Source organism: Denticeps clupeoides, chromosome 15, assembly GCF_900700375.1.
Source record: "Denticeps clupeoides chromosome 15, fDenClu1.1, whole genome shotgun sequence".
In the NCBI taxonomy this organism is placed as follows: domain Eukaryota; kingdom Metazoa; phylum Chordata; class Actinopteri; order Clupeiformes; family Denticipitidae; genus Denticeps; species Denticeps clupeoides.
Window position 1 is genome coordinate 18,177,921 of NC_041721.1, and position 16,903 is coordinate 18,194,823.

The following is a 16,903-nucleotide window of genomic DNA, read 5'->3' on the forward strand; positions in this document are numbered from 1 at the left end:
AAGAAGTGTTCCTTAAATCTTTTACTTCATGTTTTAATTAATTGATGCAATTTGTCATTTGCTTTTTTTGCTGAAAAGATAGTGTATATTCTATAACAGTTTAATAATTCCCATTACAGTTGCTGTGAGGCACAGACTGTGTGGTTATAGCAGAGTTTATGAGTTGAGAATCATATTTGCATTGGTACAGTTGGGTGGTTCTGAGCGCAGATGTTCATCAGTCCAAATGGACAGAACTGAGCAGGACAGTTTGAAGACGAGGGGGATCTGCTGCTGTGTTGTAGTTATTCTACAGATTTCTGTGTAGGCTACATGTTCCAGTTTAATGATGAATTTTTGTCATTTTTATTTAACGTCTGTCAGCATTTTGAGGAACTGAAAGTCATTTCAATATTTGTCCAGAATTAGTTTTACAGCCAAGATTTGCATTCATGTTTTTCCTTATGAATTTTTACATGAAAGAACAGGCATGAAGAAGCAGGTTTGTGATGGAACAGATAAAACTTTTATTATTGCATAAAATATCAGAGTCTACCAATAAGAGAGCACTTAAGAAGACTTGGTTTAAATTGTGAATTCATGAAGTGATCAGTAATAAAGACAGAAGACTAAAGAGCAGGTAGCTGCTGTGAGGGGTGAGCAGGTTCTACTCAGAACAGTTGCTTCTCCTCAGTGTCCCAGTAACAGCAGGCTGGGAGCTGTAGGTGGCGTCACATGTGACTGAGGTGACCGTGTTCCAGTCGGTGGCTCTGAGAGTCAGGGTGCTGCTCCAGCTGTACAGGCCGTCCTTCTGCAGGACCCCACGACCGGCCTCCCCACTCTTACTGCTCCCATCCACCTTCCAGCTCAGACTCCAGCCAGAGGGGGCGCCCTTGTTGGCCAGACACACCAGCGTGGCGGAACCCTTACTGGACACCTCGTCTTTAGATGGGGGGAGGACTGTCAGTGTAGGACGGGTGATTGCTGGGAAGGAAAACAGGACAATTTAGATCAATAAATAATGAAGTTATGAAGTGTTTCTGATGTAGACACATCTAATCATATAACCTCACCATAATCTCCACAATCATAAAACATACACTGGGGTCTCTGCACTAGAGGTTTTAAAATAATTACAATTCATCTTCATTTTCTTAAATCATTGCTGATCTCACATTAGATCTGATCTGTAAATGTTAAACATGCAGGTTCAGCCAAATTAGATAAAGACAAATGATTTTACTACAACATTTATTTCTAAGAGTGTCAGATGGATTTACATTTTTTCATATAATTTCCCTTATTATCAGGTGTGTAAGTAAACTGGTCCAGTCTGGTACTGTTTACCACACGTTCAACAAGCAAACACACCAGATAACGTTCTGTCATCTGAAACTACCTTCTCAAGCACTTCTGAAGCGTCCGAGCTGGACGGAGCTGAGCTGCCTTTCATTACTACCAGTTTATGTCTGATGTTCCTCCAGAAAATCATTTACTGTCTTATTAAATATATTTAATACATAAAATATTAACTTGTTGTTGTTTAACCATCAAGAATTTAAAACTACTTTCACTCCTGCTTATTAGGGGATGTTGATGATATTAATACACAGATACATAAAAGCATAAACCAGAGCAAGTGTAATATTAAAACATACTAGTAAAACGCACAGAAATAAAACATAATCTGCACTAGATTTAAATAAATGAAGGACAGATACTCCTATCTGAGGAACTGTAGTGAACAGGTTTATAATATATTTTATGTATTTATAATTTACACTTTTTACATGTTCAGGAAATTATTGTAGAAATTTTAACGCATGAAAACACACAGACTATATAATCGTCTCAAAATTAGTACTGAAGTACTTTTTTTTCTGTTTATTCATATTAATTTTAAACAGGAAACACATAAATAAACAAACCGCATCAAAGTAGAACAAATTTTTACTTACTGCCAAGTTCCAGCTTGGTGCCGCCACCGAACGTGTACCACAGTGATGGAGTGTAACTGAGACGTCGTACAAAAACCTCTTCATGCTTCAGTGCTGGTGTCTCTCTATGAAATAGCAGCTTCTCTAATGTCTGTATTTTGGGACTTTATTCTTTTATTAGTTTCTCCATCTTCACTGGTTCTGGTGTCATGTGGCTTTTAATTTGTATAGAATGCACATTTCTTTTTGAAAGATTCTCCTGTTAAAAATGAAACAGAACAATGACCAAAGACACCAATCATGATGTAAACTGACAAGATTTACTTTTATAGTCCTGTAAATTAGGTTATGAATCTAAACTTGTTCATTAATTTACTAGTTTTCTTTAGTATGTGATATTTTACATGGAGGATCTTATTAATGTCTGTGTCTATTAGTTAATATGTGATGAACATTGATGATTAAACAGATTTCTATTTGAAGTACATAAACAAAAAACATGAAATAATCCTTTATGTCCACCAGTACATGACTGCAGGAATTGCAGATTGAGGTAAAACTGGTGTAAATTTACATAGAGGTGGGGTTTTGCATACTTTGTCACGTCCATGCAGGCATGACGCGGTGGGTGCACGGAGAGGACGAAGAGTGACGAGAAGACGTGGAATGAAGGACGCTTTTACCTGACATCACGAAACCGGGGTTTAATTGGTGAAACACAAGAAAGGGGAGACATCCGAGACGTATACACTGGTGAACATGGAACATAACGTTAAAGACCTGACAGCGGACAGAAACGAACAGGGCAGCTTTATACAATTAACACAGGTGAAAACGATTAGGGAACATTACACAGGACAACAATGAATGGACAGGAGTAACCCCATTTCGGACCGGATCGTGACATACTTATACTTATTTAATTATAACTGTAGTTGTTCATGACACACAGCTTCTCCTACACCTTCACCAACAATGATCTTCATCACCATCTTCATCTTCTCTCTTATCTGCTGGATTCATGGTGAACATTATTTTTACAGCATGAGAACCTTTCACTATTATATTAAATATAACATCTAAGTTTTTAATTTGTAAGATTTAAGGTGATTTTTTATCTCCTCATTAGATTCCAGTGGACAGGTTACTGTGACTCAGGATGAAGTCCAGCTCAGTTAGGAGACACAGTGAAGATCAGCTGCAGACGTGCTGGACACATCACTATAGAGTGTAGTCCACAATGTATCTCCTGGTACCTGCAGAAACCTGGAGAAGCTCCTAAACTTCTTCTCTACTATATTAACCGCTTCCAGCCTGGGACTCCATCTCGATTCAGTGGCAGTGGATCCGGTGATGAATTCAGTCTGACCATCAGTGGGGTCCAGGCTGAAGATACAGGAGATTATTACTGTATGAGTGCTCATGTACCCAGCAGTAGCTGGGAGTTCACACAGTGCTAGAGAGCTGAACAAAAACCTCCTTCAGTCACAGTGCAGGTGCTGAGGGGGGAGAAGTCAGAAAGACTCTTATAGTAAAGAGGAGATGAAACACAGAAACTAATTGGATTCAAAAGGTTTTTCCTGCCAACTGCTGTAAGACCAGGTATTAAATACTTAGTGGCTAAGTGAAAGTGAAAGTCTTTGTGATACACAGCAGCACAGCACATGATGACACAACAAAATGTGTCCTCTGCTTTTAACCCATCGCCTTTGGTGAGCAGTGAGCAGCCATGACAGGCGCCCGGGGTGCAGTGTGTGGGGACGGTGGCACCTCAGTGGCATCTGGGCGGATTGGGATTCAAACCGGGGGCAACCTTCTGATTACTGGGCTGCTTTCTTAACCGCTAGGCCATCACTGTCCCTATGGAAGGGTTCTCATAATTGGAAGGTTGCAAGTTCAAATCATGTTTGCCATCGAGGTCCCCTTGAGCAAGGTACCGTCCCCACACACTGCTCCCCAGGGTGCCTGCTCACCACTTACCAAGGGTGATGGTTAAAAGCAGATGACACATTTTTTTGTGTCACTGTGTGCTGTGCTTGTGTGTTTCACAATCATTTTATTTTCATACATTCAGTAAGCTTTTAATGATTTGTGCTTCATGACTATTCTCAGATTCATTAGGTTTTCTGTGAAATGACACAATACTAAAGTTGACTCTGAATACACATGAGAATAATGAAGTCAAAGGAACTGCCTGAAGAGCTCAGAGACAGAATTGTGGCAAGGCATAGATCTGACCAAGGTTACAAAAACATTGCTGCTGCCTTTAAGGTTCCTAAGAGCACAGTGACCTCCATAATCCTTAAATGCAAGACTTTTGGGACGACCAGAACCCTTCCTGGTTTCCGGCCAAACTGAGCTATCAGGGGAGAAGAGTATTTGTGAGAGAGGTTAAGAAGAACCCAAAGCATCCACTGTGGCTGAGCTCCAGATATGCAGTCGGGAGATGGGAGAAAGTTGTAGAAAGTCAACAATCACTGCAGCCCTCCACCAGTTGGGGCTTTATGGCAGAGTGGCTCCAAAAAATACCTGAAGGACACCAAGATGGTGAGAAGTAAGATTCTCTGGTCTGATGAGGCCAAGATAGAACTTCTTGGCTTTAATTCTAATCAGTAAGTGGAGAAAACCAGGCACTGCTCATCACCTGTCCAATACAGTCGCAACAGTAAAGCATGGTGGTGGCAGCAGCATAATGCTGTGCAAGGACAACTGGTTTCAAGCGAGGGTCAGGAACACAACATTGGTGCAGGCAGGACACATTCTCAAGACTTTCACAAGATGGGGGACATAAGCACATAAAACAGTACATTGGAAACACATAGACAAACATGTGTTGGATAAACCATGACAGGACTTCCCCTTCACTGCGCACTTCTCTTAAGATTTACATTCACTCTTAATATACATACAAGTCAGACCATCAGTGGGGTCCAGGCTGAAGATATAGGAGATTATTACTGTATGAGTTATGATAAGAGCAGCAGCTGGGAGCCATGGTCCAGGCCACGCCCCCTCCTGATTCCCCACACCTGTTTTCCCTCCATTAAAAGGAAGGCCTGCACCAGTGTTCTTTATCCGGTCTCTTGTCTGTATGTCTCTGCGACTATTGCCTGCACGTTTCTTGTCTCATGTCAGCCTTGTTCCCAGTCTGCCTGTTGCATGTCTCCATGTGTAGAGTATTTCTACTAAACATTCTATTTTCTTTTCCACTTTATTGTAAAGAATGTGCTTCCAAAGATCACTTTGTCATTTTCTCACAGCCATCTGCTCACCCATCAGATGTATTCTGAAATCTAATTAATGCTGTGGATGCATGCTGCGGAAGTGATGTCATTTGTGCGACAGAATGGGAGAAACCGCAATATAATAACATGATTAAACAAGAGGAACCATCTTGTGAACCATATTAATCTGTTTTTATTCATCAACAGTATTAAATTATATATTTTGTTATAGTTATCGTCACATGACCAGCATTTGTGTCTCGTCTCTTCCTTATACGACAGGAAATTCCAGGTTCATGATTTTAATGACGACCCCCTGTTTTATCTCCAAGCTGAGGCCTTGCTCTCGCAAACAAGAAGAATCACCAGGTTGCCAAAAGGTGAGGTGCCATTGTTGTGGAAATTATTTCCATCACTGAGCGTCTGAGGAGCCACAATGAGAAACAGTTAAATGAATTTAGTCAGCCTTTATTTATGGGAAGACTCGCTATAGGAATCTCCAAAGGTCTGAACACAGTGACGTGTATATATAGTCAGACAAGTCCTTATTCTCTAAGGTCCAGGCTCCCTGTCTGGAGTTGGACTTTTTCTCCTTCCATCCCTGCCATGCAAACTATTGATGTTCAATGTTCTCCTGATGTTGGACTCATGAACATTGACATTAACCAGTGTAACAGAGGCCTTCAGTTGATTAGAAGTTACCCTGGGGTCCTTTGTGACTTTGCTTACTTCACTGGTCTTACGATTCGATTCGATTACGGTTATCAGTGCCTCGATATTGAATTTTGCCATAAATTTTCTAAATTAGCACATGATGTTTCTCAATGCAAGAGTTAATATTGTCCAATACATGAGTCGTATGCCTGTGTGGACGCTTTGGTTTTCCCCCTCAGAATTCTACAGACAACAGACAAGGATAGAGTGAAAAAACTTGAGGTTTAGCCAATTTTATTATAATAAAAAAAAAACTGAGAAATCACATCAGCATAAGTATTCACAACTTTTGCTCAATATTTTGTTAATTCACCTTTTGGCAACAATTACAACCAATTACAGCCTCAAGCCTTTTTGAATATGATGCCACAGGCTTGGCACACCTATCCTTGGCCAGTTTGGCCCATTCCTCTTTGCAGCACCAAGCTCCATCAGGTTGGATGGGATGTATTGGTGCAGCCATTTTAAATCAGATTCAAGTCTGAGCCACTCAAGGACTTTCACAGACTTATCCTGAAGCCACTCCTTTGATATCTTGGCTCTGTGCTTCGGGTCATTGCTCTGCTGAAAGTTTCTTCAGAGAAGAGTTCTTCAGTTTCTTCAGAGTTCAAGAGCATTTTTTCATCCAGGATGTCTCTGTACATTGCTGCGGTCATCTTTCCCTCTATCCTGACTAGTCTCCCAGTTACTGCAGCTTAAAAGCATCCCCACAGCATGATGCTCTTACCACCATGCATCACTGTAGAGATGGTATTGGCTTGGTGATGAGTGGTGCCTGGTTTCCTCCAAACATAACATCTAGCATTCACACAAAAGAGTTCAATTTTCTCTCAACAGATCAGAGAATTTTGCTTCTCATGGTCTGAGAGTTTTTCAGGATCCTTTTGGCAAACTCCTGGTGGGCTGCCATGTGTCATTTACTAAGGAGTTGCTTCCATCTGGCTTCCACTCTACAGCAATTAATCAATCAGGGCTGTATGGTAGAGAAGCTTGTCCTTCTGTCCACAGAGGACCTCTTGAGCACTGACCAAGTGACCATTGAGTTCTTAATTACCTCCCTGTGCTTCTCCTCTGATCGCTCAGTTTAGGTGTCCAGCCAGCTGTAGGTAAAGTCCTGGTGGTTTTGAACTTGATGATGGAGGTCACTGTGCTCATTGCACCTTCCCCAGATTTGTGCCTCGAGACAATCCTGTCTCAGAGGTCTACAGAAAATTCCTTTGACTTCATAGTTGGTCTTTCCAAATTATGTCCAGTCAACTGTTTTTCCAGAGGTGGACTCCACTTAAACTGCAGAAACATCTCAAAGATGATCAGGGGAAACAGGATGCACCTCAGCTCAATTTTTTAAAAATTTTGGGCCTCATGGCAAATCCTTATTCTTAACCAGATTGAGAAAAGCACCCCAAATGTTTTTAAATGTCTTAAGGGAACCCCTAAGAGAAAGTCTTCTTTTCCAGTTTAACGAAATAAAGAATATCTCGTATCCAGTTAAATTGGCTGGGAGGTTTAGAGGATTTCCAGTTTGTTTTAATGAATCTTCTCACCAGTATGGTAGAAAAGGCCAGAACGTCCCTTTGATGAGCAGACCCAGAAGGAGGTGTCAGGATTGCCTGCAGCTGGGCTCCACACCTGACTCCAATCCTGACGCCCCATAAATGCCGGAAGTTTCCGCCCTTTCTGGGTCTCTGGCATTTTCGTGGACTCTCTGCACGAACTTGACCTGGTTTAGTTTCATCTGTTTTGAGTTCTGGCAATCGCCACACGCCTACGGGTTATTTTCAGTTCTTTATTTAAGTTAAATCGTTTTCGGCCACCGCGCCAGTCTTTATTTGTATTTCTTTGAGTTTATTGTTTGTTTATAAATAAAACCCCTTCCCAGTATGTCAGACCTCTGCGCTTCCTTCCCCCGTAAGTCCGTAGTCGTGACAGAATGCCAGCGACCCACCCAAAAGCGCAGAGGTAAAAAACAGAGGAGAAGAAACGGCGCGAAGGACGCAGCGCGGCGCGGCGAACGCGGATGCCAGGGGAGAGACGCGACACCCGTTCTGGTGGAGCGTTTTCTCCCCGAGAAGCCGTGGTACGCGGCGCCGAGTGATGACGTCACCCCCGGGAAACTCCGCGAAACCCGGCGGGTGAGTGGGCGGAGCGAGGACTTTGGCGTCGGCAGCAGCGAGGAAGTGACGTGGGCAGCGAGCGCAGAAGATGCGACCCCCACAATCTTCGGCATGTCGAGCCAAGAACTCTGCGCTCTGCTGGCAAGGCTCCCCGTGGACTGGGACGACACGGACGACGACGAGAGCACGGGAGACAAGAGTTGGGCTCCGCCCATCGCGCCAGTCTGCGATCGTCGCAAGGTCCGTGGGGACCCACGTCACTTCCAGGGGGGTGAGAAGCGACAACGGCGGCGTTCCTCCAGCGAGGAGGTGGGCAGCCTCCAGCCCGAATGGCCAGAGTACTGCCCATGGGAGCTTATCGCGCCATGGGTCCAGGATGTCCGCAGGGTGGACGACCCTCGGAGTCACCGGTGGGAGGACACGGATGACGAAAGCGATGATGACGTGGATTTTCGGTGGGCGGTCGTTGCCGGGATGGCTCCGCCCAGCGTGCGCGTCCGAGATCATCGCAGCGTCCGTGATGACCCATGTGACTTCCGGGGGTACGACGACCAGGATGACGCCGTTTGGGCCGTCGGTGCCGGGATGGCTCCGCCCATTGCGCCCATCCAGGATCGTCACGAGGTCCGTGGAGACCCACGTCGATCCCAGCAGTGTGAGGAAAGCTGGTGGAAGAGGGCGACGGGAGGTCGCCAGCCAGCAACTGCGCTGCCGGGACTGCCTCGCAGGGAATCCTCCATTCCTGCTCCAGTCGCCGACCCGCCTTCCCTCTGCCCGGACGTTCCCCAGCGAAATGGCAGCGCAGCACCAGCGTCCACACCTGCTGGAGAAGACGTCCGCCCCCCTCCACACCACACACCTACCACCATCTCCACCCACGAGCCCAGCCCCGTGTGGGACAGCCCAATTGTCCCAGGACCCTTCAGTGGGGCAGCAGACACTGATAAGACCACCACCATCCTCGCGTGTCTGCTTGGGTCAGCATGGGGCTGGAGCGCAGCCCTCTGGCAGCAGGGAGAGACAGACAGCAGTTTTCGGGACTTCCAGCAGAGACTGAGGGCGGAGTTTGATAGGCCAGAGCCTTAGCCAGGGATCGAACTCTGCCCCTCCACCACATCCAGCGCCAGTCAGGATCCGGGGCAAGAAGACCAAGCAATGGTGGGCGACGAGAAGGTCGCACCTCCCGAGATCCTGGCTGTGCCCCCTGAGGAGGTCCCGGAGAGCCCAGAGAGGGAGCCAGACGACCCTCTCTTCTGTCTGTCTCTGTCTGTGTGTGTCTGTGTGGCATATGTGTCCGTATGTCGCCCCCACTTCCCCTCTTTGTGTCCACCAGATGGCGACCCAGCCGCGGAGCCGAACCCCAGGGAGGAGGTTCCTGACCCGAATGTGCTGGTCCAAGGCGAGGTGGACAAGCCCCAAGGTACCCCTAAGTCCAGCCGGGGGGGGGTGCTCCCCCAAATAATTTTTTGGGGGGGTGCAGTTGGGGTTGGGGACTCCTCCTGAGGGGAGGGTAGGTGGGGAAGCGATGGAGCTGGGTCCTCCGGTAGCCAGTGAGGAGGGCGGGCCAGGCATGGGCCTGCGTCTGCCTCCAGAGGGGTGGAGCGCCATAGAGCCCCCGGGTAGGCATGAGGACCCAGCTGGGACAGGCAGGAAGAGGGCCTGCTTGTCCCAACGGACGCAGAAGGGGCTAGCCGGATGGTCTGGCAATGCCCCCCCCTTGGCACCAGGGCCGGGCAGCGAGAGGGGCTGCATAGTCCCAGAAGGCACCAGCCTGGGGTGCCTGGAACAGTCGCCGGAGGCTCTGGGACAATCTCCCTGCGCGGTGCAGGGGGTGACACAAGACGTGTCAGAGGGGACATGTGGAGACAGGGCCCACACGTACCCAGATGGATCGGCCCTGATTATTGTGTGCAGGTACGGGAGTCCGGGGCCGCCATGCAGGACCACGCCGGGGAGCCAGGCCGAGGGTCCGGGGCCGCCATGCGGGACCACGCCGGGGAGCCAGGCCGAGGGTCCGGGGCCGCCATGCGGGACCACGCCGGGGAGCCAGGCCGAGGGTCCGGGGCCGCCATGCGGGACCACGCCGGGGAGCCAGCCCGAGGGACCGGGTCCTCCAAGGGGATGATACAGCAGGGCAGGAGCCCTGTGGTTGCCGCCGTCCGCCCCGCCGCCTCCACTGATGGTACTGTTGGGGCTCCGAGGACGTAGCCCTTGGAGGGGGGGGCTCTGTCAGGATTGCCTGCAGCTGGGCTCCACACCTGACTCCAATCCTGACGCCCCATAAATGCCGGAAGTTTCCGCCCTTTCTGGGTCTCTGGCATTTTCGTGGACTCTCTGCACGAACTTGACCGGGTTTAGTTTCATCTGTTTTGAGTTCTGGCAATCGCCACACGCCTACGGGTTATTTTCAGTTCTTTATTTAAGTTAAATCGTTTTCGGCCACCGCGCCAGTCTTTATTTGTATTTCTTTGAGTTTATTGTTTGTTTATAAATAAAACCCCTTCCCAGTATGTCAGACCTCTGCGCTTCCTTCCCCTGTAAGTCCGTAGTCGTGACAGGAGGTGAGGAGAAAACCCCAAACAATGCCCCAAGCGGGTTGGGCTCTACTCTTTTCCCCACAAATTCTGACAACATGTCAAATATCTCAGTCCATTACTGGTGTAAAGAACATATGAATAATATTGGCAGAGGACTGCTGACATCGGTCACACAATGGACTGATGCCCTCATAGATTTGTGACAACCGCAACTTAGTGTAATATGAACGGTGTAAGATTTTAAACTGTATGAGGCCAAATAGATGATCCATGAACTCGCAACAGAACCTCTTCCCAAATCTCATCAGGAATTTCCTGTCCCAAATCCTCCCCCCAAAGTATCTTCAGAGGGGTTAGTAAATTAGCACACAAATAATTTTTTTTATTATAAATGTAAGAAACTGAACCTTTCAGAGATGGAGTTGGTTTAAGAAGGTCATCTAAAACAGAGTCTTGGGTTAGACTGGGAAATGTGGGAAAAGTATGATGAGCAAAGCTACGCACCTGCAAGTATGTAAAGAAATGCTGCTGAGGAAGAGAATATTTATGAAGCAGTTGTGAGAAAAAGGCAACAACATTGTCTATGTATAGTTCTTTAAAACAGTGAATGCCAGCTTTTGACCACATAGCGAACAGATCATCAACCAAAGATGGACGGAACTGGAGATTTACTGCTAGCAGGGCATAGGTGGAAGAAGTTTTTATAACCCAATGTAACCAATATAGAAGTTTTAACAATCCTATTCTTGCTATAAGGCAAATAGAATAGGAGAGTGCAGTAAAGCTTTCAGAGATACAGGTTTGATCGAATTTGCTTCTGTTGCCAACCAATTCATTTGAGCATCTGAAACCAGTATTTGAGGATCCTAGTATATATGCCCAATAAAAAAACCTAAAATGTGGTAAGGCTAACCAAGTTTTCTTGGTGTTTTTAAGTACTGTCTGCATAGTCTCAGAACCTTCTTATTCCAGATTCAACTTTGTAAAAAAAACTGAGGCAGAAATATTGGTATTCATTTGAAATAAGTAAGAAAAACATGGTATTAACACGTGCAGTCAAGGACAGATTAAGAATGTACCACCGTTCACAATCCTCTCGAACCTTAGACAGCAGGGAAACAAAATTAGCCTTTAAAAGATCCTCGAATTTCATGGTGACAGAGATACCAAGATATGTAAAGTTATGATGGGCAATTTTGAAGGGTAAGCTATAAAGATGGTAATTCTTAGCAGCAATACTAATGGGAAATAATTCACTTTTATTCAAATTCATTTTAAACCAGAAATCAGAGAGAATTGAGCAGGGATTGAGACCAGTGTGTTAGAGATATATAACAAGAGATCATCTTCATAAAGGGACACTCTCACCTACCGCAATTCCAGTAAATAATAATGGGATTAAAGGGCAACCCTGTCTAGTCAAACGATAGATGGGGACATTTTCAGATTGAGTATTATTGGTTCTAACAGATGCTTGCGGTGAGGAGTAAAGTATCCTAATCCATGAAATGAAGTTTGTTTTAAAACCAAACCTCCCCAGTGTATGAAAAAGATAGAGCCATTCCACTCTATCAAAAGCCTTTTCAGCATCCAGTGATATGAAGGCCTCCTGAGCTTCGGGATCTGGAGTGTTATAAATTGAATTAAACACACATCTAAGGTTAGAGAAAGAGTGTCTATTTCGGATGAATAGACACAGAGATGATGCTCGGGAGGGTAAATTCAGCATTCAACAACCTTATTGGGCGGTAGGACGAACAACACAAAGGATCTTTGCCCTTTTTCAAAAGCAGTGAGATGGTGGCTTGTGAAAGGGTTTGAGCAATAATGTCTAGCAATAATGGAGCCAGTTAGTGTTTAAGTGTTTCTCATGCAGAACCAACATAACAACGCTATAAATTTTTGGGTCTTGCTGTCCCCTGTTTGGGTCTTATCTCTAAGGATGTATGAGATCATGGCTGCCTGGACAAGCACAGAAAAACACCTGTTGCGAAATCACTTGACCATATACATACAAGTCACTGTGTTCAGATTTTTGAAGATTTGTATAGCGAGTCTTCCCATGCGCGCATGTAAATAAAACCTAAATTCATTTAAATTAATCCACAAAACATTTTTCTAAGAGCCTTCTGGCTTGTCCATGTGATCTGCAGTCAAGCAACAATGTTCTTTTTCTCATTCCATCCCTGCCATGCAAACCATTGATGTTCAATGTTCTCCTGATGTTGGACATTAGCCAGTGTGAGAGAGGCCTTCAGTTGATTAGATGTCCCCCCGGGGTCCTTTGTGACCTTGCTTACTATTACACGCTTTGTCAGGACCATGCTTCACTGGTCTCACGATTCGATTTGATTACGTTATCAGTGCCTCGATATAAATTTTTGCCATACATTTTCGAAATGATCACATGATCATTTTCAATGCAAGAGTTAATGTTTTCCAATACAAGAGTCGTACGCCTGTGTGGACGCTTTGATTTGCTATGATGTTTAAAAAAAAATTTATATTGTTCTCGTCCAAGATGGCAGCCTGTAACCACTAGTAACTTTTCAAAACTAAATAACTTCACTGCAGTGACAGAAAGTAAAGAATTGAACTGACATTATTGTTCTAATGTAATACAAATCAACAGTGAATAAGTAAATGTCGGTTTTTCAGTGTTTTATCGTCTCAGTCACAGCATAGAAATTAGACGTTTTCTTTTGAAACAAGTTACAGGCAATCACTTTGAAAGAGAACAATACAAAGATTCCATTCAAGGCCTCTACTGTCAAGATTAAATTAAATAACATTTGGAATTGTAAACAATTTCATGTAACTATAAACCTGATTTATAACATAATCATTTATTTTAATGTCTAATACTGTTCCATTAACATTATTTTTCTTATTAAATCAGGTTGCATGTCAAAACCTTTATTCAAATATAAACAGTGAACAGTAATACTGAGTGTTAAAAATATCCAACCCTGACGTTATTGTCACATCTGAGTTCAAAACAGTATTCTTTACAGAAATCACATTTTTTTAATTCAACTGAATTAATTTCACATCACCCTGATGGGACTATTTAGACTCTGTACAGATTGAGAACTGTACACGCGTGAGAGCTGTACACCGTGTGGACGCTTTAATTTGGTAGAATGAGCAGAAAAACGATCTGTGTTCAGCCTGCGCTTCCCTGACACCAAAAACGGCAAAAAACACCTGGTTTAGACGTCCATGGCATCATATAAAGCCGTTTTCAGGGTGTCGCGGGGCTCAGCGGGATCCGGACCGGAGTTTCATTGTTGTCCTGTGTAATGTTCCCTAATCGTTTTCACCTGTGTTAATTGTATAAAGCTGCCCTGATTGTTTCTGTTCGCTGTCAGGTCTTTAACGTTATGTTCCATGTTCACCAGTGTAAACGTCTCGGATGTCTCCCCTGTCTTGTGTGTCACCAATTAAACCCCAGTTTCGTGATGTCAGGTGAAAGCGTCCTTCATTCCACGTCTTCTCGTCACTCTTCGTCCTACTCTCTGTGCACCTGCCGCATCATGCCCGCATGGATGTGACACAGCGTGAAAATAGTGCGTTTTTCTAAACTCCTGGTAAGACGATAATGTCACGTTGTAGGTCTCTGGACACTCAGAGAAAGATCAGCTTTTCCTCCAGTCCCGCTTCGAGTGTGTTTCAAAGTGGTAGAAAGAAAACTCTTCTGCTTGGATTCTATTGGTTGCACGAAAATACGTCATGGGCGACCCGGAGTGGCGCTGTTCTCTGTAGATAAGGCCACCACAGTCACTACCTTCACTAATTTCACCAAGCAACGTCATTATGATATGATCGATTATGTTCTTCTGATGAAGATTCTCAGTCATCCAGGTGAATTTGTCTGAAAGTTGAGTCATGGCAACTGAACTTGCTTTCTTTAAGGTAGAGACGTTTCATCCTGCATCCACAGAACTTTGTCAATCTGAGGGAAGTTGGTTTGTGCCCACAAATTTATCCTCCAGATTGGTTTCACCTTAATCCAGCCTTGAATAGGATCGTTACGTAGAACAAAGGCAGGAGGAGGGGGTGGTTGGATGTGACATCTGTGGATGCAGAAAGAAACGTCGCTACATTAAAGAAAGAAAGTCCAGTTGCCATGACTCAACTTTCAGACAATATGTTCTGCACTGCATCGATGCAATATCAATGCACATCTGCATTGTGATGCACCAATTATACGATTATATAGGGAGGGTCTTGAATTTCCTCCATTTGTACACAAACTGACTGTGGATTGGTGAAGTGCAAACCTTTTAGAGATGGTTTTGAAAACTTTTCCAGCCAGATTAGCATCAATCAGTCTTTTTCTGAGGTCGTTGATCATGCCATGATACACTGTAGAAAGCAGACGTTGATAGATAGACCTGCACAAGAAGTGAATTCATAGCACAGAACATGAGATGTTCCTCTATCAGCAGCACCTGCAGTAGGAGCAGCTGCAGCAGTGCAGTCACTGTACAGTCTGACTGAGGGAGGTTTTTGTACGACTCTGTATCACTGTGTGAACACATAGCTGCTACTGATAACATGAAAACTCTGACAGTAATAATCTCCTGCATCTTCAGCCTGAATGCTGCTGATGGTCAGAGTGAAATCAGATCCACCACTAGATCCACTGCCACTGAACCGCTCTGGAGTCCCAGTGTTTCGGCTATTAATAGCATAGATGAGGAGTTTAGGAGCTTCTCCAGGTTTCTGCTGGTACCAGGCAAAGTAGTTACTATAAATCCCAGAGCTGGTTTTGCAGTTCAGAACGACTGTATCTTGTGGCTGAAAAGTTCTTTCTCTGGGAGTCTGTGTTACAGTAACCTGCCCACTGACCCCTGAAAAATAGATTCAAACAAAACTTTTGAGAAAAGTATTAAATTAGTAAAAAATTAAATGCTCAATTTTTACATATTTATTCCTGTATTAAATGTAATTTACCTTGTACACACAGAGCAAACACCCAGAAAAATATGATGAACGTCATTGTGATCATTTCTGTTGTTGTGAAGCATGAAAGTGTGTCACCTAAATCAGCTATAAACTCTGTGAGAGCACTGAGGCATGTGGTGACAATGCAAAGTGTCCCCTCTATGTAAATCATGCTGCTGCTGTTGCTGGACGACCAGATTCATGTCAGGGAGGAAACTTTCAGCTTCTTCACGTCTTACAAAATACTCAAAAACTGAAGGTGTCGTCTGCTTGGCTAAATAGTTCAGTTATTCTTGTAGTTTGACTGGTTTGTTTCCTGGATCAAAAAACTTGTCCTGCTGTCTTACAAAAACATTAGAAACACATGCAAGACACTGACCAATCACAGCACAGCAAGATCTCTGTGCTGAAGTGACTAATTCAGGTCTTGTTAACTGAAATGGTATTTTACAAATACTGTCCTCCTTGACATGGACAATCTTACAAAAAAAGTTACAAAAATGTATGTATTTACACAGGGTGACAATGACAAGGCTGTCCCCCATCCATGAGTGTAAAGTTTCTATTCTTTTCTAAAAGATACATTTTGTTCATCTATATTTTTATTTAAGAATAATGCTTGAGTGAATTATTTGCATAAAACAAAGCACCATGTCCCACTTTTGTTTAATTAAATTTCAAAAAGTGTTCCTTAAATCTTTTTTTTCATGTTTTAATTAAATTATGTAATTTGTCATTTGCTTGTTTTTGTTGAAAATATAAAGTGTATATTCTATAACAGTTTAATAATTCCCATTACAGCTGCTGTGATGTACAAACTGTGTGGTTATAGCACACATATCTTAAAGATATATTCACCTCATCTATATTTCTATTTAAGAATATAAAAAATAAGTTTAAATTACTTATATATATAAAACTAAGCACCATGCCGAGTATTGCTTATTTTCAGCAAAAATATTTTTCATATTTTAATGAAATGAATGAATTTGTCAATTTGCTTTGTTTTTGTTGAAAACATAAATTGTATATTCTATAACAGTTTAATAATTCCCATTACAGCTTCTGTGATGCACAGACTGTGTGGTTATAGCAGGATACAGAGTTTATGAGTTGAGAATCATATTTGCATTGGTACAGTTGGGTGGTTCTGAGCGCAGATGTTCATCAGTCCAAATGGACAGAACTAAGCAGGACAGTTTGAAGACGAGGGGGATCTGCTGCTGTGGTGTATTTATTCTACAGATTTCTGTGTAGGCTACATTTTCCAGTTTAATGATTAATTATTGTCATTTTTATTTAACGTCTGAAATTTTTGTCATTTTTATTTAACGTCTGTCAGCATTTTGAGGAACTGAAAACCATTTCAACATTTGTACGGAATTAGTTGTACAGCCAAGATTTGCATTCATGTTTTTCCTTATGAATGTTTACATGAAAGATCAGGC

General features: G+C 43.8%; 1 gene segment (V, D, J or C); it reads right to left on the reverse strand.

The window, feature by feature from the left end:
- Positions 1–482: 482 nt before the first annotated feature.
- On the reverse strand, positions 483–15,541 carry LOC114764867 (Ig kappa chain V-V region MOPC 21-like). The segment is given in 4 exon segments: positions 483–963; positions 1,938–1,975; positions 15,046–15,361; positions 15,465–15,541. Coding segments are annotated over 4 exon segments (726 nt in total).
- Positions 15,542–16,903: the final 1,362 nt, after the last annotated feature.